Here is a 27,837-nt window from a genome sequence, read left to right on the forward strand (position 1 = left end):
GAATGTAAGAATTCAATGCTTATTATCAATTAACTGAATTAATAATTAAATATAAAGTTGTACATTTTATATACCAAGAAAGTATTCTCTTTGTTTGTTTTACATAATCAAAACCTTCTCAGGCACTTTTAAAAATTTCCGGGAAAATTTTGAAAAGCCTACCGGGAAAACCGGGAAAAACCCGGGAATTTATTTTGTCGACTAGAGTGGTCACCCTGAGTATGGGATCGTTCGAATCAACCTGATGTTTTTATTTCGACAATAACTTGCGAACTCTCCCCCTGCAAATGGTGGTCCGTTGTTACTTCTGATTGTTTCGGGATACGTCTGTTCATTTAACCAGCTTGTGCGAAGATAGCAGTGACGTCACATGTTTACATTCAAAATGTTTACATACGTGATGAGCCTGCCTTGTTTTTTGTATGCCGTGCCCAGAATCAAGCTTTTTTCGACAGAAACGACGCATACTACAGGGTGTGGCAGAAAGTAATGCGAAAATGTTTAAACTTGAATATTGGGTTAATTCGAGTAGCTAGTGACTAATTTCTGTTGAAAGAGTATTTGTTTATGTTTAAATACTGCACCGAGATATTGTAATTGTTTTATTGCAAATTTCTAAACATGTATGCAAAAGAAGTTTTACTAGTTTGTTGCTCACCCAGCAGACGCCGAATGAGATGACTATAGTGGTAGGATGTCTTTTGGCCACAGTTTATCGCCTTAAAATGTCTCTGCAGGATGGGTCTAAACAGCGGAGACCGAGAAGTGGACATCCATGCTTTGCACGTATACCAAACGTGATCAAATCGGCTCCTGGTGCGTTCCATCAAACAAATTGCCAAGGAAGTCAAAATTTCTGAGAAATCCATGCGAGATCCATCAAAGAAGACTTGCATGCAACTTCCAGAGCTTGAGTGAAACGCCACTTGGTTAAGGACCGGGTATAGGAACTACGAGTGACTCATTCAAAATGATTGCTTTCTTTGTTGAAGAAGTAAAAGAATAAAATCCTGTTCTCCGACGCGAAAAGCTTTTCAGCATCGATGCTGACGCCAACGGCCGCACGGACCGGTTTATTCATAGAAGAGATTTATTAACTTTCAGAATTTTCCATGGACCTTAGCCATTCAATACCAAGAAATCGTACCCCTTGAGGACCATATTTCATGCGGGCTTAGGGATGATAGTGATTCCATAGATTTCAGTAAACCCTTTCAGGTTTCTTGCTCCCGTGGACTTCTAAAAATCCATTTAAACTAGCTATGATTATAATAAATGTTGTAAAATTTTAATCCATCACACATTACGATTTTTTCTAATCTTTATTTATGTGTTACTTTAATTCTTGGATTAAGTTCAATCTACATTTCACGATACCTATAACTTTTATTTAACTACTCTGATTATTCCGGTGGCTTTATGCGGCCATGAAACATGGACGTTAAAGCAGGCTGATCGGAGTACCGTGGATAATCAAAATTCGGACATATTCAACTTCGGACACTGCAATTTGTATGGGATGTTTTCAGAAATATGTCATTGAAATGTTTCTTCCAGATGAATGGAAAGGGCTCATAGTTTTGGCTTTATTTAGGATAGTTTCATTCTAGTAATCCATGTTAATTTAATGTGACGAAATCATTGAATGTCAGTCTGAGCTATCTAGTGATAATTATTTGCAATATTTCTTCTCAATATTGTGTAATTTGCTGTCCGAAGTTTGAAACGTTGTGTCCGAAATATGAATTCAATGTTGCTGCTGTCCGGAGTTTGAGTAAAACAGAAGTCGTACATTTTTATTAATTGCAAGGATTCTACACAATAATTCGTACATGTTAATCCAGTGTTTAAAAGATAAGCAATATGCTTTATGATTGTGATGGTAAGTAGAACGGTGAGACTTAAAACGTGTGTTAACAGACTGAGTTCATGGCAAAAAACGCTTAAGCGTCCGAAGTTTTAATTTGCACGGTATTTGAGCGTAAGTTGCTGCGGACAATACTCGGCGGTAAACAGACGAACGGCATTTAGCGGCGTCGCATGAATCACGAGTTATACCAGGTGTATAAAGGGATGAATATTGTTAAGCTTACATACCACGGCAAACTATGGTGAGCTGGGCACGCCGGAAGAGCATCAAGCGAGATAATATTCAGTAGAAAGCCCGTAGGCTTCGAGGAAGGCCGCGTACAGGGTGGCTTTTTGCAGTTAAAGAGAACCTGCGGACGCTGAACTGGACGCGACTGAAAGCGATTGGTTCAGGATCAAGTCCAATGGAGAAGAATACTTTATTCGGCGTAGGCTCGTCGAGGAGGAGCTTTAGACCGTCAAGTATCAAGTAAGTGCATCTATTTTACCTCTTACTTCTCTTTCACTGATTTTATCATACGCGTCTTGTTTTCCTTTATCTTTCTCTCATCGCTTTTTCCACTAACCCAACTTTTCACGTGCAATATTTCACTAATTTCTTCTCATTTTACATCTCTTTGGTCATTTCATATATCTCATTTCAAATTTACTATTCACTCCTTCTCCCATCTCACATTTCGCTTATCTGTTCTCTTCTCTCATTGCTATTTCCTTACTTCTCACTATTCTTAGGCACTTATCACCATGTAGTGTTTTTCTTATAATTAATTATGAAATTAGTTTTGATATATGCATTTACCACACTATAGTACCTGTGTGGCGTTGGACAGGCCTATAAACATGAACAAGCCTAAGGGGCCCCACACACGCTCCGACGTGTTGTACAACTTTGACTCCGCCCCTAGGAAATTTGGTTCGGTCGGAGAAAAGTCGGACCGTCTGTGGGCAAGTTGTACGACTGTTTGACAGTACAACTTGCCCACAGACGGTCCGACTTTACTCCGACCGAACCAAATTTCCTAGGGGTGGAGTCAAAGCTGTACAACATGTCGGAACGGTCGGAACGTGTGTGGGGCGGGGCCCCTAATATACTGTTCTTCAGTCACATGACAGATCGTAGCAGCCTGAGACGAGACCTGCAAAGACGCTGCTTCTTTTCTCTTGTTTTGACACTTGTTCTTCTTTTCATCACAGTTGACCATCGAGTTTCAACTGTTTACTTGACTGTTTCACCTAAGCCCCAGGTGGACCTTTCTGAGCACAATAAAAGTGTATCCAATTCACGAAATAGTTAATTCATTTTCATAAGGATTTTTATACCGGGAACAAAACACAGCTTTATTACTGATTATTAACAAGCTAAACGGAAGGTTTGGAATACTCGTTAAAGTAAAAAAGTCTTGGTAAAACAAAAATGATGTGGAATATTTTATTTGGGATATCAATACTTTCACTCAAAAAGCTGCTGGTTGCACCTGACAGTTCGTGACAGCAGTTGACTGGCAGCAGCTGAAGTTACATTTTTTCCTCTTTGCAGGTCTCGTCTCAGGTAGCAGCCATCGCATGCAAGAGACACATTCGCGGTCAGTCGCGAGTGCAAGCAATGTAAACATGATGGGTGATTCGTATGTGCGATGTTGAATTGCACAGTATCCACAGTCAAGGTGTTATTAAGATGTTTTTCCAGAAAAAAATAGGTTCTTTGAAAAAAACATCAAGTATTAATACCTCAGGGAAAATTTGACCCTGCATGTTTAGTAAGCCGAGAGAACTCAGTGACTCGGCTTATCCAATTAAACGGTGACAACACGTCTTATATCAATGTTGAGACATTCCACTTAACAAGCAGAGCAACAAGCTTTTGTGTGTATGAATTGTATGGATCTAATGCGCTAGTGAAGGCATTTTCGAAACCAATCATAGAATCGCAATCTACTATCGTAAAATTAATCACAACTTGGGGATAGAAGTAAGCATGAGACGACTACGCATTTAATGGTGCTACTAGCGAACACCCAGTTAACAGGAAATCAACGAACTGATTCCCACTGTAGTATGATTTGAATGAATAGAAATTCAGTTAACTAGGAAATGAATTGTATCAAAACTTTTATCAATGATAAGTTTCGCTGTCCATGTTAATATTTACTTTCCTGTTATTTTCCGGATGTTGGTACTTTCCTGTTTATTTGCATGAACATGTGAGTATCATAATGTTATAAGCTAGAAATTGGATCGGATGTAGTCACGCATTATCATTAAGTTCAAATGGTCTCAGAAGGAACAACAATTAACTTCGTTTAAGCATATAATCTCCAAGCCGTGGCTGCATAAGCACCAAGCCTTAACGTATCTCACTTACTTGCATGCGCGACGCACATCGGCTCTCACAGCGGCTCAGTGACGAAATGATTTGGACGGGCACATTCACGCGACCAAAACACGTTCACATTATTCATGAACGACACACCCACAAAGTAAAATCAAAACCACTCATGTCTTTCCAATGTTTAACGACCTTCGATAGCTCAGTTGGTAGAGCGGTGGACTGTAGATTTGGGCAACAAACAAAAGTAGTAATCCATAGGTCGCTGGTTCAAATCCGGCTCGAAGGAAACGTGTGATTTTTTGCTACTAACACCGCTGTTGCTATCCGGCACTGCGAACGATCGTGTATTTATTATTGCGATCAGCTGTATTCGTTTCGCTTGCTTGCTGTCACCGAGCGAAAAAATACTGCTCATGCAGATATGATTAAATATTACGCAAGGACTGCTTCGCGCTCGAGCATACGATCGACAGAAGCGTAAATATTATTGTTTTGATATAACTTACGTAGACGACGCCAGACGTCGCGACGGTTTTCATCTTGATTCTGTCTCGGGGTGGAGAGAAATTGAATCAACAAAAGGGCGTCGTGAGAAGTGGGAGAGCCGCTAGCGCCATCAGACCGAACGCACGATGGTGAGAAAAATAACTGCAGTTTATTTTTTCTATTCGAAGTAAGAATCAAGTGGTTTGAGTTGTTACAGTTTTTTCAATGAGATTTTTTAATAGCCGTTGTACATCGACAAGTGCGCGACAAGTGCAATAATGTGAGCATGGACTATCGTTCGATTGGTTGGGGTAGTCGCGCAATTGAACCGAGGAGAGTGCTCTACATTAATTGTCATTGATTACTATCAATGCGCCACCACCAGCCAGCATCGCCGTCGTCGCGTTCGTTCGTTGCAAACGGAAGTATGGGGAAATTGCGGTCTTTCACTGTGACTGGGCATGACGTCGCGATGCGAAGGCTGTTGTGGTATGGTTCAATTAACCTCATAGAGCAGAGGTTTCCAACCGTTTTTTTTTGTATTTTCAATTTATTTGCGAAGTAGTAATCGTAATTCGGCATCCTGGAGCCTAAGAAAACTTCCGCGGATCCGGTCGAACGATATGGGGCGACCCAAAAGTCGCAAAGAGCTCATCGTAGCCAAACTCAGTCAAGTCTCATGAGCAGAGCTTAAAATATTCATCTTCATGAGGCAACTTCAGTCCGAATTTTGACAAAAATCGCATTATTATTCAAAACATAGAATGACATAGTCAGACGACTACTCCACCAACTCATTCATTCGACTGTCACTGAGTGTGCTTACTATGTGCAGGAAAAAACATAATTAGCATTGTTTATATTAATGTTTACCGTTGAAAGTGCCTCACGGATGAAAATCGGATTCAGTTCTTTGGGATAAATTACTTTACTCATTTAAAACGTGTTCAGATTTCAGATAATTTAATAACTAATATTCAAACGAATATTGACAGTCCAGAGCCGACTATGAATGTGTCTGGAAGTGAGAAAGGTGGACTTCACCACAAATTTTCATCTCTTAGACTAGGTGTTCCGTGATTTCTAAACACTATCATCCTTATTTGCTATGTTACATTTTTCGTTATTATTAATTCATTTCAATTGCCTCTGGCAGTTAGGATATTTTTTCTGGTTGAATTGAACCATGTAGGAATTACAATGTTTTCAACCTAAACTAAACTTAACCTAATTTATACTAAGGGTGCAAGGAACTAATCGTTGCAATAGAAGAATGCAACATATTTTTGGCTAAAATTCAAAATTTATCTTCATATCTTTGATGAACATTGCACTTTGTTTACTACGTGGATGGACAACTAAGATCAAAATCTCATCATTTCATCAGTGTCTTTGCTCGGAAGATTGAATGATGGGATGGTTTGCAATGTCTGCTTGCATCTTTTTTTATTCGATAGGTCTTCATTACTAGTTCTTAGAGCCGTATCCACGTTGCTAGTGGTAGGACAAATAGGGGAAGTACTGACTTGTGTGCACCAGTTCTGGTATTGATAAATCGATGCACATTTAAAAAAAATTGAAATTCCAGATTCCTGAGAAAACTTTCCTCTTTCCAGTTCAATTTTTAGAATTCCTGTCACTTCATACTCATCCTTTGCTGTTTGACATGGCATTCTACGATGACAACACCATGTGTCAGGATTTTGTTTCAGTGTTTTGAAGATTTTCAAGCTTGCATTTGACGGGAAATTCTGTCCCACTGCTATTGAAAATTGGTCAAGTCAAAATACTCGCCACAAGTTGCATTCGACACCGATCTTTTCACTTTGATACTTGATGAAAATTTACCAGAGCTGACTATAGACTCAGAAATTATGGCCAAAATACCATTTTTATAAGCAAAATGCATGTGCAAACTCATTCATGCAAACTCATTCATTTTTCTCGATCCAAATGGATTTACTCGTAACTAGTTGCCTTTAATAGTGAGTCTTATTTTATTGTTTCTTATTAGGGATCCTATAATGAGAGATATGCGAAAGCGGCCATTGTAAGTCAATCGAGTATTGAGAACTGTCAAAACGTGAGCCAAATGAACGTTGTTATTGTTGCAGATTGAGACGAGGTTCAGAGGTATTGAGATTGATTTTAAGAAAAAGTTTCATCGAATAAACAATTTGTTTTACTTTCGCGAGTAGAAGTAATCTAGTTTATGTATCGTGTTTCGCATATTTGTATTGCACTTTTATTTTAGTGATAATGCTTATTTAAACACTGTTAGTGGACAAATTTTTATCAAATGCAAGGTCATATACAAGCTTCAACATTTTGCGCTGTGGCAACTGCTGGAAGCGTTTGCTAACCAAAGTAACAGCGATGCTAAATCGTCTGGAAAAGTATTTGCATATCTCTCATTATAGGGTCTCTATTTCTTATCGAAAATGGGTCGGCCATTTTCTTTATTTGCGAAATTCATTTAAAAAAAATCTCTTTTTTAGAGCACTCATCCTTAATTAATTTACTCCCAGCAACCAGTTACAGTCGATGGGGAATTTTTTTTTTTGTGGTGAATGAGCCTCGGCTTATGGGCCCAGAGTTACGGCCAAAATACAATTTTATGCAAAATTTGCCTCAAAGCTTACTTATTTTACGGGCATTTATCCTTAACCGATTTATTGCATCAAGTTGCATTCGATGGTACTGTTCCATTGTTTTGAATGGGCAATGATCTAGATCGGACCACAATCTTAAAAGTTATAGCCTAAATATTATTTTTCGAGCTCAAACTGCGTTTTGAAAACTAACTCATTTTTCGAACACAATCAAATAAAGATCTGAATAAGCAGTAAATTTCCAAGGAAATATTACGGAGAAAAAGAAAAATTTGGATAGCTTCGCGGAAATAACGCGCAGAGAACAAATCCCACATGGTGTGCGTTGAATGGACAAAACAACAAATCTGCTGCCGTGAAGTCCAATGATTTGACGTACACAGATATGAAAAGATTTAATAATAATCAGTACCTGACCAAGGAGTCAACTAACCTGAAACGCATAATACTTTTCTTTTGAGGTGCTGATGAACGCTTGAGTCTTTTTTACGCTTGTTATACCATAGGTCGTATAGGTTGGTTTTACAGACGGCTTATTGTGCCTGCACCCTCTCGCTGAGTCAGGCTCGGTCTATCGAGTCAAGTTCCACCCAACACCAAGACTTGGGTTAGCGTATTTCAAGCGACACTCGGTCTCTTTAATAGAGCCTACTTGTAAATACAATGTAGGATTTAACCTTTCCGTCCCCAACGTATGTTTTTAAGGGCTTTGAAAAATCTAAACTGCTGTAAAACCGCATTTCTTGACTGATTCTTTTGCAACAAGTTACATTCCATCTGGATGGATCCCAATTTCCCATTTATACTAGTATCGAGGCTATTCACAGTGCGGTTCCAGAATTATTCCAGATTCCGTTGGGGTCAGTTGTCCCCAGAAAAAGGGACCATTTTCAAATTTAAGTCAAAGCAGGTCGTGCGACACCTCAAACTTCATGATTTCCCAAAGCAATGATGGGAATGATATTTCTAAGATTCCTGGCCCACTCGGATTCAATCTGGCCACATCGATCACAATACGGGGACCTACGGAATGGTTATTTTCTAAATTGATTCAAAATAGGTCGTGCGACACCTCAAACTTCATGATTTTACAAAGCAATGATGGGAATGATATTTTTAGGGTTCCTGGCTCACTCGGATCCATTCCGGCCACAATCCGGAGGACCTACGGAATGGCCATTTCCTAAATTGATTCAAAATAGGTCGTGCGACACCTCAAACTTCATGATTTTACAAAGCAATGATGGGAATGAGATTTTTAGGGTTCCTGGCCCACTCGGATTCTATCCGGCCACATTGGTCACAATCCGGGGACCTACGGAATGGCCATTTTTTAAATTGATTCAAAATAGGTCGTGCGACACCTCAAACTTCATGATTTCACAAAGCAATGATGGGAATGATATTTTTGGGGTTCCTGGCCCACTCGGACTCAATCTGGCCACATCGATCACAATCCGGGGACCTACGGAATGGCCATTTTCTAAATTGATGCAAAGTAGGCCGTGCGACACCTCAAAATTTATGATTTTACAAAGCAATGATGGGAAAGATAATTTTAGAGTTCCTGGCCCACGCGGATACATTCCGGCCACAATCTGGAGGACCTACGGAACGGCCATTTTCTAAATTGACTCAAAATAGGTCGTGCGACACCTCAAACTTCATAATTTTACAAAGCAATTATGGAATGATATTTTAGGATTCCTGGCCCACTGGATTCAATCCGGCCACATCGGTCACAATCCGGGGACCTACAGAAATGGCCATTTTCTAAATTGATTCAAAATAGGTCGTGCGACACCTCAAACTTCATGATTTTACAAAGCAATGATAAGAATAATATTTTCAGGGTTCCTGGCCCACTCGGATCCATTCCGGCCACAATCCGGAGGACCTACGGAATGGCCATTTCCTAAATTGATTCAAAATAGGGCGTGCGACACCTCAAACTTCATGATTTTACAAAGCAATTATGGTAATGAGATTTTTAGGGTTCCTGGTCCTCTCGGATTCTATCCGGCCACATCGGTCACAATCCGGGGACCTACGGAATGGCCATTTTTTAAATTGATTCAAAATAGGTCGTGTGACACCTCAAACTTCATGATTTTACAAAGCAATGATGGGAATGATATTTTTAGGATTCCTGGTCCACTCGGATTCAATCCGGCCACATCGGTCATAATCCGGGGACCTACGGAATGGCCATTTTCTAAATTGATTCAAAATAGGTCGTGTGGCACCTCAAACTAAATGATTTTACAAAGCAATGATAGGAATGATACAAGGACGTAGCCAGAGGGGGCAGGTTGCGGCAAAACAACTCGAAAAATATCGGGCTCAAGAATTCTCCTTGAAATCCTTCTAGAAGCCCCTGGGAACTTCTAAATTCCTTCGGAATGTTATCCACAAATTCCTCTAATGTAATTGTAATTTCTCTTATCTAGAAACTAGAAACTCATGAGGAAATTCCTTGAAGATTTCGTTTCTTCTAAAATTTTTCCTTCTAGACATTTCTTTGGCTATTCTTCCAGAAAAATCTCCGGCAATTCCTTCAGGAATACATTCGAGAGTTCCTTGAAGAATACAAACGGTATTTCCTTACAAAACTCCGCTAGAAGTTTCTTTATGGCGGAGAAATTCATGGAGGAAATCCTCCGATTTCGCTTCATAATTTCACTTGAAAATCTATAGGAAATTCCTTCGGAAATTCTTCTAGGAACTTCTCCGCGCATTCCTCCAGGAACTCATCCTTTAATTCCTCCAGGATAACCTTCAGGAGTTTTCCGGGAATACCTCCATAAATTTAATAGCGAAATCTTCTAGGATTTCTTTCTGGAATTCTTTCCGCTATTACATTCTAATTTCTCCAGAATTCGTCCATGTATTTCCTCGGAAATTCTTCTAGATATTTTCCCGGGAATTGCTTCAGGTACTTCTCCAGGAATTCCTTCAGGAATTTCTCCCGCAATTTTTCCGCGGAATTGTCTTAGAATGCTTTCCGGACCTCACTAGAAATTTACTCCAGAATTTCATTCGGATATTAATTTGAGAGTTCCTCCAAGATATCTTCCAAGAATTCTTCCAGGAATTTCTTCAGAATAACCTCCAGGAATTCATCCGGTAATTTCTTCCGCATTTCATCTGGAAATTTCTGCATTAGTTCTTCCTGGTATTTTTCCGGGAAATCCTTCAGATATTTATCCAGAAAATCCTTCATGAACTTCTACAAGAATTAGTCCAGGACTTCCTTGTGAGAATTCTTCCGAAATTCTTGTGGAGTTCCTCCGGGAGCTCCTCCAGAAATTTTTCCAAGAGTTCCTCCGGGAATACCTCTAAGTCACATGGTATTTTTGGAGGATATATGGCAGGAATTTTACAGGAAATGGAATTTCGGAAGTTCCTCTAGAAATTCCACTCCGGGTATTCCAACGACTGTTCCTCTGAAAATTCCTCCGGGAGTTCCAGCAGTAGATACTCCGGGAATTTATTCAGGCTTTTTTGTGAATTTATCCACAAAATCCTCCAGAAGTTCCTCGGAGAATTTCTCTGGGAGTTCCTCCGAGAGATCCTTTGAGAATTCTTCCAGGAGTTCCTCCTGAAATCCTTACGGAAAATCATTTGGGAGTTCATCCAAGAGTTCTTACGAGAGTTACTAGAGAAATTCCTCCTGTAGTTCTTTAAGAAATTCCTACAAAAGTTGCACCGGAAGTTCCTCCGAAAATTCCTCTAGAAATTCCTCCAAAAAATACTCCGGGAGCTCCTCCGCAAATTACTCCAGGAGTTCCTTCTTAGAAGAATACACGGAGAAATGCTCATAGAAATTGTCGGTGGATCTCCCGGAGGAATTCCCGTAGGAACTGCCGGAAGAGCTCCCGTAAGCACTCCTGGAGGAATTTCAGAAGGAACTCCTAGAAGAATTCCTAAAGGAACTCTCAGAGAAACTATTGGAAGAACTTTGGAAGGAATTTCCAGCTAAATTTCTGAAGAAGGCTTAAATGATTTCCTGAAAAAGCCAGCATGAATTCCTGGAAGAGCTACTGGTGGAACTTCCGAAGGAATTCCCGGATAAACACCCGGATGAATTGACTGTGGAATTCTCCGAGGAATTCTTGAAATAACTTCCGGAGGAATTTCTGAAAAAACTTCCGGGAGAATTTTCAAATGAACCCCCAAAGGAACTGCCAGTGAAACTACCAGAAGAATTCTCGGAAAAATTCTTGGATAATACATCTTATAGACAAATCTCGTCTAGCTGAAACCTTTCCAGGGGTATGTAGCTGGATCATCATCATCAACAGAGGACCTTCCGGAGAATTCCCTAAGGAGCTCCCAGAGAAATTCTCGGTGGAGCTTCTGGAGGAATTTCTACATAAATTCCTAAAGAAGCCTAAATGAATTCCAGAAAGAAAGCTTGAATGAATTCCCGGAGGAAATTCCTTAAAAACTCCGGAAGAATTTTCAGAGGAACCCCTGTTGGATCTGTCGATAGAACTGCTGGAAAAATCTTGCAGGATTTTTTGGGAATTAATCTAGGAATTCCTCCGAAAATTCCATTGTTGATTTCATTTACGGTATAATTTTTGTATAAATTTTCGGTGGAATTCCTGGGTCCCTGGATTGTGACCGATGAGGCCGGATTGAATCCGAGTGGGCCGGGAACCCTAAAAATATCATTCCCATCATTGCTTTGCAAAATCATGAAGTTTGAGGTGTCGCACGACCTATTTTGAATCAATTTAGAAAATGGCCGTTCCGTAGGTCCTCCGGATTGTGGCCGGAATGGATCCGTGTGGGCCAGGAACCCTAAAAATATGATTCCCATCATTGCTTTGTATAATCATGAAGTTTGAGGTGTCGCACCACCTATTTTGAATCAATTTAGAAAATGATCATTTCGCAGGTCCCCGGATTGTGACCGATGTGGCCGAATTGAATCCGAGTGGGCCAGGAACCCTAAAAATATCATTCTCATCATTGATTTGTGAAATCATGAAGTTTGAGGTGTCGCACGACCTATTTTGAATCAATTTAGTAGATGACCATTCCGTAGGTCCCCGAATTGTGACCAATGTGGCCGGATTGAATCTGAGAGGGCCAGGAACCCTAAAAATATCATTCTCATCATTGTTTTGTAAAATCATGAAGTTTGAGGTGTCGCACGACCTATTTTGAATCAATTTAGAAAATGGCCATTCCGTAGGTCCTCCGGATTGTGGCCGGAATGGATCCGAGTGGGCCAGGAACCCTAAAAATATGATTCCCATCATTGCTTTGTAAAATCATGAAGTTTGAGGTGTCGCACGACCTATTTTGAATCAATTTAGAAAATGGCCATTTCGTAGGTCCCCGGATTGTGACCGATGTGGCCGGATTGAATCCGAGAGGGCCAGGAACCCTAAAAATATCATTCTCATCATTGCTTTGTAAAATCATGAAGTTTGAGGTGTCGCACGACCTATTTTGAATCAATTTAGTAGATGGCCATTCCGTAGGTCCCCGGATTGTGACCGATAAGGCCGGATTGAATCCGAGAGGGCCAGGAACCCAAAAAATCTCATTACCATAATTGCTTTGTAAAATCATGAAGTTTGAGGTGTCGCACGACCTATTTTGAATCAATTTAGGAAATAGCCATTCCGTAGGTCCTCCGGATTGTGGCCGGAATGGATCCGAGTGGGCCAGGAACCCTAAAAATATCATTCCCATCATTGCTTTGTGAAATCATGAAGTTTGAGGTGTCGCACGGCCTATTTTGCATCAATTTAGAAAATGGCCATTCCTTAGGTCCCCGGATTATGACTGATGTGGCCGGATTGAATCCGAGTGGGCCAGGAACCCTAAAAATATCATTACCATCATTGCCTTGTGAAATCATGAAGTTTGAGGTGCCGCACGACCTGTTTTGACTTAAAATTGTAAATGGCCACTTATTCCGGGGACAACTGACCCCAACGGAATTTGGAATAATTCTGGAACCGTACTGTAGATAGCCTCGAAGTATGAATGTAAAATTGGGATCCATCCGGATGGAATGCAACTTGTTGCAAAAGAATCGGTCAAGAAATGCGGTTTTTACAGCAGTTTAGATTTTTCAAAGCCCTTAAAAACAGACGTTGGGGACGGAAAGGTTAAAGGAATTGAAAAGAGCTCATTTTCAAACCCAATCCCATCCTAAACAATCCCTACAACTTGCAGTGATCAGAGGACGGTTTGTCAGGCACTTGAACATAGTTCCTGCTGCCCCGAAAACTCACAAACTTTAAATATAACTGAATTTCCCCTTTATATTCTGCAAGGCATCGTTTTTTTGAACAGTAAAATATTATTATTTTGAGCTTTTTCATTACGCGTCGAACGATTCAGGACGAAATGTCATAAGTATAAATATAAACAAAACATTGCATATTTCACAATAGCTGTCTCTGATCATTTGCCAGGGAAATATTGATTGGAGGCGCTTTGAATTATCCTGTATTCCAAATTTTTCTTGCAATGCGTAATAATCATAATAGAATATCAAGTGTCATCGACAAATAGAGATTTAAGATTTTCTCAAGTCACGCTCCAAGATTAATGTTCTATAAAGGAGTTTTTTGTCTTGACTTTTTAAAGTAATATTATTTATTTCTCTTGTTGAAATATAATTCTGTAGATATAGTTGAAACCTTGAAATATTATTCCCAGTACCCAGAGTAACTTGATTGATATTGATAGCGTAGATCTCTATTTATAAAACCTATTGGTTGTTCTCTCCAGTTATAACCAGCCACCGCAAACAAATATCCAAATATCCAAAGCTCGGTAGCTAATTGGCCATAAATAATTGTAAGCGATTCTTAGTCGACTTTTAGAGAAAAAAAAGTAGAATGTGTGCTAGAAGATGGCGAGTTCTGCTTGAACCAGAGCAGATCAAAACTTCTAGTCACCCGGTTAGTTTCCGGCTTAACCGACTTCTATCTACCACTAGCTCCTTGTATGCTACCGTCATCGCTCTCACCGACTGTATGGAGGTCGGAAAACAAAATCCTTCAAAAAGATATCTTATTATTTAGTTCTCTTGCTCTTGCCTCAATCTATTCATAAATCCAATTCTCGGCTTTGCAATCTTCAATTATTGTGTTTAAGTTATCCTTAAATTATTGAATTGGTCCCCACAAGTCCCTATCTCACGCTTCCACGGGTCGTCCTATGACAAAATACCGTCAGCTAAGGTTTGTGTTCTTAGCTGGTAGTGCATCCTGGGCACTGTTGTCCATCTGACATCAGCTAGAGTGAGAAGGTACGTATCGACCGTCTGTTCACCAGGAGGTCCGGCTCAAACAGCGTCTGCCTGGTACCCGGAGCTGATAACCGAAATGCTGTATCGCGTCAGCTATACCTAAGGTGGCAGCTTCACCAGCGCGATGTAGAAAACGCGACCCCGGTAAGGTAGCTTACTGAAGCCTCTCAAATACCACGAAAAATGGAGATAGAGAGAGAACGTTATTTTTGGCAACCGACCCGGCAACGAAATAAGGACTATGATTGGAAACTCGGTACCTGGAATGTCAGGACCCTAAATGAACCTGGACGAGTGAGCCTTCTGGCTCGTGAACTGCAGAAGGTTGGAGTGAACGTGGCTGCTATTCAAGAAGTCCGATGGCCTAGATCCGGAGAACGTGAATTCCGAGCCGTGGACCCCACGACCAACACTGCATTCAAGTATAACATCTATCACAGCGGCGGCGGAAAAGCAGAGCATGGAGTTGGTTTCTTAGTGATGGGCAAGCAGATGAAGATTAGCGAACGAATCTGTGTGTTGAGGATACGGGGCAAATTCTTCAATTACAGCCTAATCAACGTTTACGTGAAGGACACGTTTTATGAATGTCTTGATAAAGCCTATGGAGAATGCCCAAAGCATGACGTGAAACTTGTTACCGGAGACGCTAACGCACAGGTCGGTAGAGAGGACTTTTTCCGTTCCATAATTGGTAGGGACTAGACTTTTTCCGTCCCAATGACAACGGCCTACGGCTAGTAAATTTCGCTGCTGCCAGAGGGATGGCCATCAGTAGCACCTACTACACGAAAGAACATCCGAAAGCACACTTGGAGACACCCAAATGGTGAAACTTGCAAACAGATAGACCATGTTCTGGTGGATGGGGCCATTTCTCAGATGTTATCGATGTACGGACATTCATGATCCGAACATTGACTCTGATCACTATCTCGTTGTGAGTAAAATTCGATAACGGTTGCCAACTGTATCGAACGAAAGATCACAGCGAACGATGCGTTACGATATCCAGCGATTCTCGGCGGAAGGAGTATCGGCTGAGTACCGCCAGAAGCTCGACGAACGGATAAGTGCAATCAACGTTAGCGACAACATCAACGATCTATGGGAGTCGATCCAGCACAACAGCACGAGAAGTGGTAGGCACTGCACAGAGGCGACCCAGGACGGGTTGGTTCGATGTGGAGTGTCAGAGAGTGACAGACGAGAAGAACGTTGCCAGAAGCCGGATGTTGGTGTCGGGTACCCGATCGAATAGAGATCGGTACAAGGAAGCAAGAGCAGCCGAAAAACGAACCCACCGCAGGAAGAAGAAATAATATGAAGAACAAGTGATTAGCGAGGCGCAGGAAAAAATGGAGCAGAACGATATGCGGAGGTTCTATGAGTCTGTCAATGGCGTGCGGAGAAAGACAGCGCCATCTCCCGTCATGTGCAACGACCTACAAGGGAATTTGCTGACAGATAAAACCGAAGTGGCTGCCAGGTGGAAGCAACACTTCGAGACTTTGTTGAATGGAGGAAGTGACGGTGCATCAGTGAGCAGAATAAATATTAGCGACGATGGACAAGCTGTGGAGTCGCCTACACTAGATGAAAAAAAAAGCTGTTAAAGAGCTGAAAAACAATAAGGCTGCGGGAAAGGACCAGCTCCCGGCTGAACTTCTCAAACATGGCAGTGAGCAGCAGCTAGCTGGTTGGACGGCCTCATTTGCCCTCTCTTTAAGAAAGGGAACAGACTGGAGTGCGCCAATTACCGAGGAATAACCCTCCTTAATTCGGCGTACAAAATTATGTCCCGTATTCTGTTCAACAGATTGAGACCGCTTGAAGAGTTTTCGTGAGGGCCGATCAACGACGGGTCAAATGTTTACCCTGAGACAGATCCTTGATAAGTTCCGGGAGTACAACTTGCAGACACATCATCTGTTTATTGATTTCAAGGCGGCGTACGATTCAGTGAAACGGATTGAATTATGGCAAATTATGCTTGAACATGGTTTTCCGGCGAAACTGATACGGCTGATTCGTATAACGTTGGACGGATCTAAATCAAGTGTAAGGGTTGCGGATGAAATATCGACGTCATTTGTTACCTTAGATGGATTAAAGCAGGGTGATGCACTCTCGAATCTACTGTTCAATATAGCGCTCGAGGGAGCGAATAGGAGAGCTGGTGTGCAAAGAAGCGCTACCATTATCACAAAATCGCATATGCTCCTGGACGATATCGATATTATCGGGATTGATCGTCGTGCCGTGGCACTATGGGGGATCCCCATACAAGCGAGCGGTCAAAAATAAAATTGGACTTTTAAAGTGATTTTCCACTTAGTTTTAGCTGTGTATGGTCGAAATAGCATGAATATACAATTTCCAACCCCCCTTTGGGGATCGTCTATGAATTACGTAATTATTTTTTCATAGGTTCGATTAACGTGACAAAGCAAACCTATTTGGGAAGTTGAAATTTCGTGCGTTTTCTTAAGGAGAAGGAAGGGGCTGTACAAAAACTAAGTTCAGCAATTTATGGACATTATGGCGGCGATCATGTTAAATGACATTAATTTCATGACATTCCGTGATATTTTTTGTTCTCACTCTCATGCCTCACAATTTGTATTTAGAACAATTTGTTTGACAAAGTACTAGGATCTGAAGGATCATAAAGCATTAAATGTTAATCAAATAATCAGAATTGAAAATAACTTTTGAAAAAGGGTATTAGCAAATTAGAAATCGCAATCCCATGACATTTTTACGTGTACAAGTTATTCAAAAATGAGATTAATATATTCTCAAAAATGTGGACATTCATTGTGGAATGTAAGAATGCTCCATTCTTCCGAAAAGCAAAATTCTTTTAATTTAAATAACAACACTATTTGAATTACTTTTGATTTGTTTTCATGATTTCTACAAGTTATATACAGCATCATTCTTTTTCTGTGTCAAGGTTTAAGTCTTCAATGATATTTTCTTCAATTCCATCAACGATGGAAGATGAGATAAATTCATCTAAAGTATTAGAAGATAAAGAACTTTTGAAAATCTTCAAATATTACAAAATTACGCATGGCATAAGAATAACTAAGTGAAAATTTTTTCCAACGTCTCCTCGTTATCCAAATCGAGCTTAAAATGGATCTGATTCATGTAAGGCACGAAGGAAAATGTCAACATTTGCCTCTCTTGATCATTTTCTTGCATTATGAGTTCTAAATTTCTTCAACTGTTTATATTGACTTTCCGCTGGTTGTTCAGCCAGTGAACCTCAAAGTGTAGATGAGTGAATAAATATTTCCTACCATTAGCCAGACATTCATGAACACTAGCAGGAATTTCATACGCTCCGTTCTAACTAAGATATTGTTCGTCTTTACTTTTGCAATAAACATGTCGGGAATTATTGATTCCAGGAGATTTATAAATATTTACATATTATGAAATCTCATATTTAGTTCTCCATCAGTAGCTAATGAATAGCTCAGAAAATTAGGTTTAGAGAATGACTCAAACCACTCAAGCCCCAAACGCATTTCAGCGGAATGGCGACGGAAACGGTAAAATTTGACAGGAAATATATGAGCGAACTGTTAAATCCTTCCGTTACCGTTGTGCTGCATTGCATTGGGGTTTTATTCATTTACTCCTTTGAAAAGTTAATTAAATGAGCTCAAATGGTTATAAATAAAGTCGAAGTTATTACCAATAAATGTATTTTGACCATACCCTTTGAGCGCATAGTTCAGTCTGACCCATTTTCAATAGGAAACGATGGGACTAGATTTCCCGTCGAATGAAACTTGTTGCGAGAAAATCGGACACAAATAAGTGTCTAAATGGCGATTGCGTTCTTTTGCGCACATACATACAGACGCGCATGCACACACATACAGACATCACCTCAATTCTTCGCGCTGAGTTAGTTGATATATACCACTAGGGGTCTCCGGGCCTTCTATCAAACATTCGTTTTGGAATGAGCATTAACCTTGGAGTACGAGAGAGGCAAAACACGGTAAAAAACAAATGAAAAAAATCAGAGTGACTTAACTCTGTTAATTGCAAATACTGGCAAGAAATTCTTTCGGGACATTTTAGTCGAAGCTTTGTCCTTGATGTGTATCATAAAAGAACCTGGGATTCCTGAGGAAAAAAGTTCTTCACTATCAAAGTTGAAAATAGCGTCGTTTTTGGAAAAATATTGCTTCCGCATTTTTTTCAATTTTTTTTCACAGTGTAACCATTAGTTTTGCACACCATTTAAAAGCTTATACAATAACCTTTGTAATGATGTATTAACATTGAAGAAAAAACATTTAAAAATATTTCAATAAATAGTTTAAAATAAAATATTTTTCAGAAAATTTGCTAACTTTTTACCCATTTCTGACTTTGCCACCTTATATCTTTGGAACTAGTGCACCTAGAGACTTCAAATTCAGAATTTCTCTTAATTAGAGTATTGACAATGGAGAGAAAATATTTTAAAATAATTCGGAAGACATGACATTTTCGATTAATGACCGCCCGAAATCCTATAGTGCGTGGAAGAGGCTTTTGTGCCTTTCAAGAGGGAGACAGCGAGAATTGGACTCACGATCAATTCCAGCAAAACGAAGTACATGGTCGCTGGCAATCAACGTGGGTTCATTAGTGGTGGTGGTAGCGAAATGGTGCTTGATGGTGAAAAGTTTGAAGTGGTAGAAGAATTTGTGTATCTTGGAACATTAGTGACGTGCGATAATGATGTTACCCGCGAGGTGAAAAGGTGTATTGCAGCTGCAAATAGGGCTTATTACGGACTTCGTAACCAGCTTAAGTCCCGTAGTCTGCAAACGAAAACAAAACTCGCGCTGTATACTACTCTGATTCTTCCGGTGGCTTTATACGGCCATGAAACATGGACGTTAAAGGAGGCTGATCGGAGAGCTTTCGGAGTTTTTGAGCGTAAGGTGCTGCGAACAATACTCGGCGGTAAACAGGAGAACGGTATCTGGCGGCGCCGCATGAATCACGAATTGTACCAGGTGTATAAAGGGCTGGATATTATTAAGCTTATTCAAAACGACAGACTACGGTGGGCTGGTCACGTTGTGCGTATGCAGGAAGAACATCAAGCAAAGCTAATATTTAGTAGAGAACCCGGAAGAGGCCACAGGCTTCGTGGAAGGCCGCTTACACGATGGCTTTTTTGCAGTTGAAGAGGACCTGAGGGCGCTCAATGTTCAGGGCGACTGGAAGCGATTGGCCCAGAATCGAGTCCAGTGGAGAAGGATACTCCATTCGGCGTAGGTTCATCGAAGAGCTGTAGCCCATCAAGTATCAAGTAAGTAAATTATTGAATATTGATAAATATAGTTATGATTAATGATTTAAAAGTCTTGAAGTTGTAAGAAAATCCAGTCTTGATGCTCAGGCCAAAATGCAACAGAAAATATATTTGACAACCGTTTGTTTACCATTCAAATTTAATTTGGTCAAAGCTAACTAGATGAGTTTCAATGTTTTCTACCTCTGTAACGTCAAATTGAGAGGCACTCACGCCGCCATTATCGAGCGCAAAATACTGGATAGGGTATAGTTTTGTTCCGATTTTGGAACAATATGGTTTTGGAATTTTTTACTATTTTTGGATTTTAATTTGCACGGCACGGCAAATGCTGGGTAAAGCGTACCATTGGTACTTCGCGTACCTGAAGGAATAAAATAGACCCCATCTCGCGGTCCTTAGCCTCTTACCCAATCTCCGCGGTCCTTAGCCTCTTGCAAATCTTATTGAGCGTCTGTTCTCCATGTCAGGATCGGCTCACAACAGCGTCTGTTCTCCATGTTAGGGGCGGCTGATCATCGTCCGAGTGCCAGCGAGGGACTCTAAGTGAAACTGTGCACCATGGTCCACCGGAAATAAGGAGGAATGGTCCTCCGGAAATTTAGGGGGTTTGGTGTCAGGCCCTGCAAGCCAGCCTTTAAAAATCATAAGCAACGAACAATCAACAAGAGAGTACGGACCGGAACCGTCGGCGAAGACCACTGCGACGAAAAGGGACTAGCGATTGGAAACTCGGTTCGTGGAACTGCAAATCTCTCAACTTCATCGGGAGCACACGCATACTCGCCGATGTGCTCAAGGACCGTGGATTCGGCATCGTAGCGCTGCAGGAGGTTTGTTGGAAGGGATCAATGGTGCGTACGTTTAAGGGTAATCATACCATCTACCAGAGCTGCGGCCACACACGAGCTGGGAACAGCTTTCATAGTGATGGGCGATATGCAAAGGCGCGTGATCGGTGGTGGCCGATCAATGAAAGAATGTGCAGGTTGAGGATCAAAGGCCGGTTCTTCAACTTCAGCATAATCAACGTCCATAGCCCACACTCCGGAAGCACTGATGATGATAAGGACGCATTCTACGCGCAGCTGGAACGTGAGTACGACAGCTGCCCAAGCCACGACGTCAAAATCATCATAGGAGAATTGAACGCTCAGGTTGGCCAAGAGGAGGAGTTTAGACCGACTATTGGAAAGTTCAGCGCTCACCGGCTGACGAACGAAAACGGCCTACGACTAATTGATTTCGCCGCCTCCAAGAATATGGCCATTCGCAGCACCTACTACCAACACAGCCTCCCGTATCGGTACACCTGGAGATCACCACTGCAGACTGAATCACAAATCGACCACGTTCTGATTGATGGACGGCACTTCTCCGACATTATCGACGTCAGGACATATCGTGGCACTAACATCGACTCTGACCACTATCTGGTGATGGTTAAACTGCGCCCAAAACTATCCGTCATCAACAATGCTCGACGACCGTCGCGGTACGACCTAGAGCGACTAAGGCAACCTGATGTCGCCACTGCATACGCGCAGCATCTCGAGGCAGCGTTGCCGGAAGAGGGTGAGCTCGATGGGGCCCCTCTTGAGGACTGCTGGAATACAGTCAAAGCAGCCATTAACGACGCAGCGGAGAACAACGTCGGGTATATGGGTCGAAGTCGACGGAACGATTGGTTCGACGAAGAGTGCAGACAGATTCTGGAGGAGAAGGACGCAGCGCGGGCGGTCGCGCTGCAGCAAGGTACCCGCAGAACGTGGAACGTTATAGACGGAAGCGGAGACAGCAGACCCGCCTTTTTCAGGAGAAGAAACGCCGTCTGGAAGAAGCGGAGTGCGAGGAGATGGAACAGCTGTGCCGTTCTCAAGATACACGGAAGTTCTATCAGAAGCTCAACGCATCCCGCAAAGGCTTCGTGCCGCGAGCCGAAATGTGCCGGGATAAGGATGGGAGCATCTTGACGGACGAACGTGTGGTGATCGAAAGGTGGAAGCAGCACTACGAGGAACATCTGAATGGCGCTGAGAGTACAGGCAGTGAAAGTCAAGGCAGCGGAGGAGATGACTACGTCAGTTCAGCGGACGATGGAAGCCAACCAGCCCCCACCTTGAGGGAAGTTAGGGATGCCATTCAACAGCTAAAGACCAATAAAGCAGCTGGTAAGGATGGTATCGGAGCTGAGCTCATCAAGATGGGCCCGGAAAAGCTGGCCACGTGCCTGCACAAACTGATAGTCAGAATCTGGGAAACCGAACAGCTACCGGAGGAGTGGAAGGAAGGGGTTATATGCCCCATCTACAAGAAAGGCGACAAACTGGAGTGTGAGAACTTTCGAGCGATCACCATCCTTAATGCCGCCTACAAAGTGATATCCCAGATCATCTTCCGTCGTCTGTCACCGTTAGTGAACGAGTTCGTGGGAAGTTATCAAGCCGGCTTCGTTGATGGCCGCTCGACAACGGACCAGATCTTTACTGTACGGGAAATCCTGCAAAATGCCGTGAATACCAGGTCCCAACGCACCATCTGTTCGTTGATTTCAAGGCGGCATACGACAGTATAGACCGCGTAGAGCTATGGAAAATTATGGACGAGAACAGCTTCACTGGGAAGCTTACCAGACTGATCAAAGCAACGGTGGATGGTGTGCAAAACTGTGTGAAGATTTCGGGCAAACACTCCAGTTCGTTCGAATCGCGCCGGGGACTAAGACAAGGTGATGGACTTTCGTGCCTGTTGTTCAACATTGCGCTAGAAGGTGTCATGCGGAGAGCCGGGTGTAACAGCCGGGGTACGATTTTCGACAGATCCAGTCAATTTATTTGCTTCGCGGATGACATGGACATTGTCGGCCGAACATTTGCAAAGGTGGCAGAACTGTACACCCGCCTGAAACGTGAAGCAACAAAAGTTGGACTGGTGGTGAATGCGTCAAAGACAAAGTACATGCTTGTGGGCGGAACCGAGCGCGACAGGGCCCGCCTGGGAAGCAGTGTTACGATAGACGGGGATACCTTCGAGGTGGTCGAGGAATTCGTCTACCTCGGATCCTTGCTAACGGCTGACAACAACGTTAGTCGTGAAATACGAAGGCGCATCATCTGTGGAAGTCGGGCCTACTACGGGCTCCAGAAGAAACTGCGGTCGAAAAAGATTCGCCACCGCACCAAATGTGTCATGTACAAGACGTTAATAAGACCGGTTGTCCTCTACGGACATGAAACATGGACAATGCTCGAGGAGGACTTGCAAGCACTCAGAGTATTCGAGAGACGGGTGCTTAGGACCATCTTTGGCGGTGTGCAAGAAGACGGTGTGTGGCGGCGAAGAATGAACCATGAGCTCGCCCAACTCTACGGCGAACCCGGTATCCAGAAGGTAGCTAAAGCCGGAAGGGTACGATGGGCAGGACATGTTGCAAGAATGCCGGACAGCAACCCTGCAAAGATGGTGTTCGCTTCCGATCCGGCAGGTACGAGACGGCGTGGAGCGCAGCGAGCGAGATGGGCAGACCAGGTGCAGAACGACTTGGCGAGCGTGGGGCGTATCCGAGGATGGAGAGATGCGGCCTCGAACCGTGCATTGTGGCGTCAAATTGTTGATTCAGTGTTATCTGTTTAGATGTTAACTAAATAAATGAAATGAATGGATTTTAATTTATCAAAAATGAACACATTTAGGCTTTTTATAATTATTTTTTCACAATTTAACTTGAAAAATGTTATTTTCAATATTTAGCTATGTAATTGCCATAGCATCATTCCATAAACAAATATGTGCAAGATACAGTGACTACTCGATTTTAATCCAAGTTTTGACTGCCCCTAGAATAAATTTTGAAAGTCTATTATAGAGGAAGAAGAATTTTTCCAATTTTTTTGGAAGTTTATATTACAAGCACAAACTTGCCATAAATTATTACCATTTATAAGCCATATATTACTTTTTATTCATGCTGTTTTGATCTCCGTAATGAACTTTTCTTGATACATTTTATAATGAACGAGAAAGGCATCACCACCGCTAACCTTTTTTCTTTTCACGTGATTTCACAAAGTCGCTAAGCCATTTATTATTTAAATCAGTGATTATCCAAATATAAACATGATACAGAACCAAAAGATTTTTTGATTTTTTAAAACCACCATAGCTAAAACGTTAACCTAGGAGTTAGCCATAAATACAGTAAAAATGAACACCCTCGTTAACAAAAATGAGCAGCGTCGTGTCAATTTCTGTTTTTGTTTTTGTGAAGAAGCCGCAGTAATCAAGTGATATTTTTTTCCTTTACGGCCTCCTGCACTTGATCCGCAATTCATTTTTGCAAAGCCTGTTTTTTACACACGGCCAAAACGCTATCTAGCCTGGCTTGTGCCAGAATTACTTGACATACTTGCTTTACAATCCACTCACAATCAATTTCCCAAGCCAACACTTGGATTGTGAGTGCTTCGACTATGCGATTTGGGAATCTCGGGCTCATTCAGTAGCCAGCCGCTAAATTGCGAAGGCCGACGGAGGTCCTTCGTAGCTTAGTTGGTTGAAAGCACCAGTCTAGCGTACTGAGCGTCGTGGGTTCGAGTCCCATCGAAGGAAAGTGGTTACCTACAATACTTTTTTCAAATCAACATCTTCCTCATAATGTACATATTTACATCTGGGTTTTCAGAACATTGTAAATTAATGTCCAAGTCGGGAGGCCAATACCCGCAAAATAGGCAATTAACGTTGTTGATTGATTGATCTGATAATAATAGTAGGTACAAACGATTTTTATTTTGAACTGTTTTACAATTACTTCAGTGATCATTTTCCGATAAATAGTGACCTTCGGATGCACATAGTAACCAAGTGACTCACTACCAGCCCTGTTATTATAGATCTAAACGTCGGTCGCAATGGCACACGCTAGAAAAAAAACTTCAGGAGTGCATTTTTTCAATATACATACACTGCCCATGCTCGCATATTTGTAACACTCGCATTTTTGTTCATTTTGTAAAAAGACTGTGAATCGTTCAGAAAGCTCAATTTACTGCATCTAATCCCACAACAGTAAAATGGGCTTTACTATCTTGCTTATCTGTGGTAAGCTGGAAATGATTGAGTTTGTGAGTTTGAGTTTTTTTAAGAATTATGAAATTTGAAAATTTTACTTTTCTTTAATAGAAACATAAAAACTTTGAGATTTACGTGGTTAATGAGCAATAACAAAAATTTTAAAAAATGTGTTGCCAAAATCGAGTGAGATCTGTATTTGGAAAAAAACACTGAAAGAGCTTTAGAAGATTCGTCTACAGGAAGTTAAGCAATTTTTTTGTTTAAATACTCAGATTATCTTTAGGTTGATTTACGGCTCCGAAACACAATCTGGAAAATGAAACTTTGCTTTAATAGAAAATCTCTTTAATAGAGAAATAAAAACTTCGATATATTCATTGTTGTGCAGAATTTGATGCAAGAGCAAAACACTTTATGTTTATATTGCTCAGAACGTACAGAACAAAATGAACCACAATTCAATACTTGGGAACCCATGTAATAAAGAGCAAACAGATTTAATGAACGGAGGAAGGAAACATTTTACTCACAGCTGTATCTGCTCGTCGAAGTTGATTTTGTTATAATAGATAGGATCCCGTTCCTTGAAGATACGCCTCGTCAGGAAGGGCTTCGGCGGTGCAACACTGTACAGTACCGTGACCTGGCCCCGAAATTCTTCCTCGATCATCGACTCGGACGGGTCCTGGTCGGTGCTGTATTGGCGGCGATCCAGATGGCTGCAAGTGGCATCCTGATCGACGGACATCCCGTAGCTGTTGGTGGTGCCTCCCAGTAGCAGCATCAGCATCAGCACCGGAAGCACCGTTAGAAGCCACGGTGGCCGACATCGTTGCCACGGAAACCGTGGCGCCATCTTAAAATGTGTCTCGCCCGGTTGTGTTGATATGCACTGACTCGCACCGCGCTTACGCGATTCACCGAACGCCAAACGATGACGATGCTCTCGCGACGGCATCCGCGTACCGACTGAAACGCATCAAACGCCGCGGTGGACGCTGGTCCGAGGGTTCAGTTTACGATGCGGGTGCGGGTGTGATTCTCGTCCGGCGAAATACGATATACGCGAGATGCTGAGGTGGGACTCAGTGTGTAGGCGATGACATCGCATATGTGCCGGTATGGGAGAGAACGACGCGATGCGACGCCAAATTGCATGTATAGAAGACTCAGTTTCAGATCGAACACGCGCGCGAAGAACGGGAGCGCAAAAGAGAATACTCGGACGACAGCGTGTTTGAATATCAAATCAGGCGTGAATCGCAATGCGTTGTTCAATGAAGGCAGGTAGAAAGGTGCAGGTGCTAACAATGGAAGAGCAAACAGAAGCTTGGAGAATTGAATAATTCTAATTTAAATACATGACAGATGAGCTATTGGAAGCAATGAAAAAGAAAGAGCAGACAAACTGTTCGTATGGCGAAACGAATGAGTAAAAAAATGCTTGTATGGTAATTAGTGAGCTTATTTATGTACGCAAATAATGCAGAATAGCTTTCATTGCATGGATGATGAAACGGTACAGTAGCAAATCGATTTGCTTTACGGTTTTCGTTTTAATCAGCAAATCTCACTTAAAATATGCAATAAGAAATTTATGTGAGTCATCGATAACCTAACGGATTTTTGCATTAGCACATTCATTCGCTGTAGATTCATGTAGAGCAGAAGTGAGAAATCGTTGACCTTGATTGGCGAATATAAACGTGCGCCAACAAATTTGTCTTCAAAAAAGTGAAGAATAAGACATTTTTTGCCAACGACTCTGTGCTTTTCTATTTCATTAAAATAATGACTTGTTACTTGATTGGTTACAGCTCCTCGATGAGCTTACACCGAAAGGAGTATCCTCCACTGGACTCGATCCTGGACCAATCACTTCTAGTCGTTCTGAACGTTCCCTCAGGTCCTCTTCTACTGCAAAAATCCATCGCGTACGCGGCCTTCCACGCAACCTACGACGCTACGGCATCTTCCGGGTTCTCTACTGAATATTATCTTTGCTTGACGCTCTTCCGGCATACGAACAACGTGTCCAGCCCACCGTAGTCTACCGTGTTGTAAGCTTAACCCTCTACTTCCCACGGCTTTTTCCAATGATTTAGATGAGAAGGAATCACCTTTGAAAAGAAATGCTAGAAAAAAAAAATTTTACATAGCTAAAATTAGAGAAAATGAAAAAAAAATTGGTTGCTTGAAATAGTTACTTGAAAAAATAGTTACTTGATTGTCATTGGCAATGTTGTAATTTTACATTCCCTGAGCATGAGACAACGGACAATTGTCTTAAGGTTCTAATTACCATCATTCAGTCATTGACGAGAAAGACAGCCACGTGCTCGTACCACCTTCCAGTAATGAAACCCCCATTGAGGAGAACAAGCAGTCTCCAGATGGATGGGTGAAGTATTTTTGTTTCAAAACTACATCATCCAATAGCGAAGACATAATTATATCCGGTGGATGCTTCATTTGGTTGTATTCCGCTTTAGTCTTCAAAAAAAACTGCCTTTTGCAACATCCCTTCCCAAGTAACAATCCTGTGACCGTTGAGTTTTATATGAATTTTAATAAGGTTTTCTTGTGGGAATAATTAAAGCCTATTGTTTTATGGTGGTCATAAACAATGCTAACGAATAAAGGTTTTATATCACTCTTGAGATATCCCAAAAACTCGTATAAACCATGTTTTAAAACTAAACTTTTTGTTAACTTTGAAGTTTTAAAAATAGTTTTATGATTGCTTTCAAATGCGTCATAAAACCAGTTTGGGTCACTGCTTTAAAACTACTCAACGTGACTTTTACCGTTGTATACACATATTTGATTCCTACGAATTATACCA

The 27,837-nt window shown here is 41.6% G+C and overlaps 1 protein-coding gene and 2 non-coding genes across 3 annotated transcripts in view; 2 read left to right on the forward strand and 1 right to left on the reverse strand.

Annotated features, from left to right (window-relative positions):
* Window positions 1-26,031, reverse strand: part of LOC134202756 (uncharacterized) — a 31,992-nt gene extending 5,961 nt beyond the window's left edge. Inside the window, exon 1 of the mRNA XM_062677752.1 lies at window positions 25,523-26,031. Within this exon, the coding sequence (XP_062533736.1) occupies window positions 25,523-25,950 (428 nt within the window). The 5' untranslated portion in view covers window positions 25,951-26,031. The remainder of the gene's footprint in view (window positions 1-25,522) is intronic.
* Trnay-gua (transfer RNA tyrosine (anticodon GUA)) lies at window positions 4,387-4,484 on the forward strand. Its single transcript has 2 exons — window positions 4,387-4,423; window positions 4,449-4,484. It is a non-coding gene; the product is annotated as a tRNA-Tyr (tRNA).
* On the forward strand, window positions 24,453-24,527 carry Trnaa-agc (transfer RNA alanine (anticodon AGC)). Its single transcript has one exon. It is a non-coding gene; the product is annotated as a tRNA-Ala (tRNA).
* Window positions 26,032-27,837: the final 1,806 nt, after the last annotated feature.

The sequence above is a fragment of the Armigeres subalbatus genome, chromosome 1 (genome assembly GCF_024139115.2).
Source record: "Armigeres subalbatus isolate Guangzhou_Male chromosome 1, GZ_Asu_2, whole genome shotgun sequence".
Taxonomy (NCBI): Eukaryota; Metazoa; Arthropoda; class Insecta; order Diptera; family Culicidae; genus Armigeres; species Armigeres subalbatus.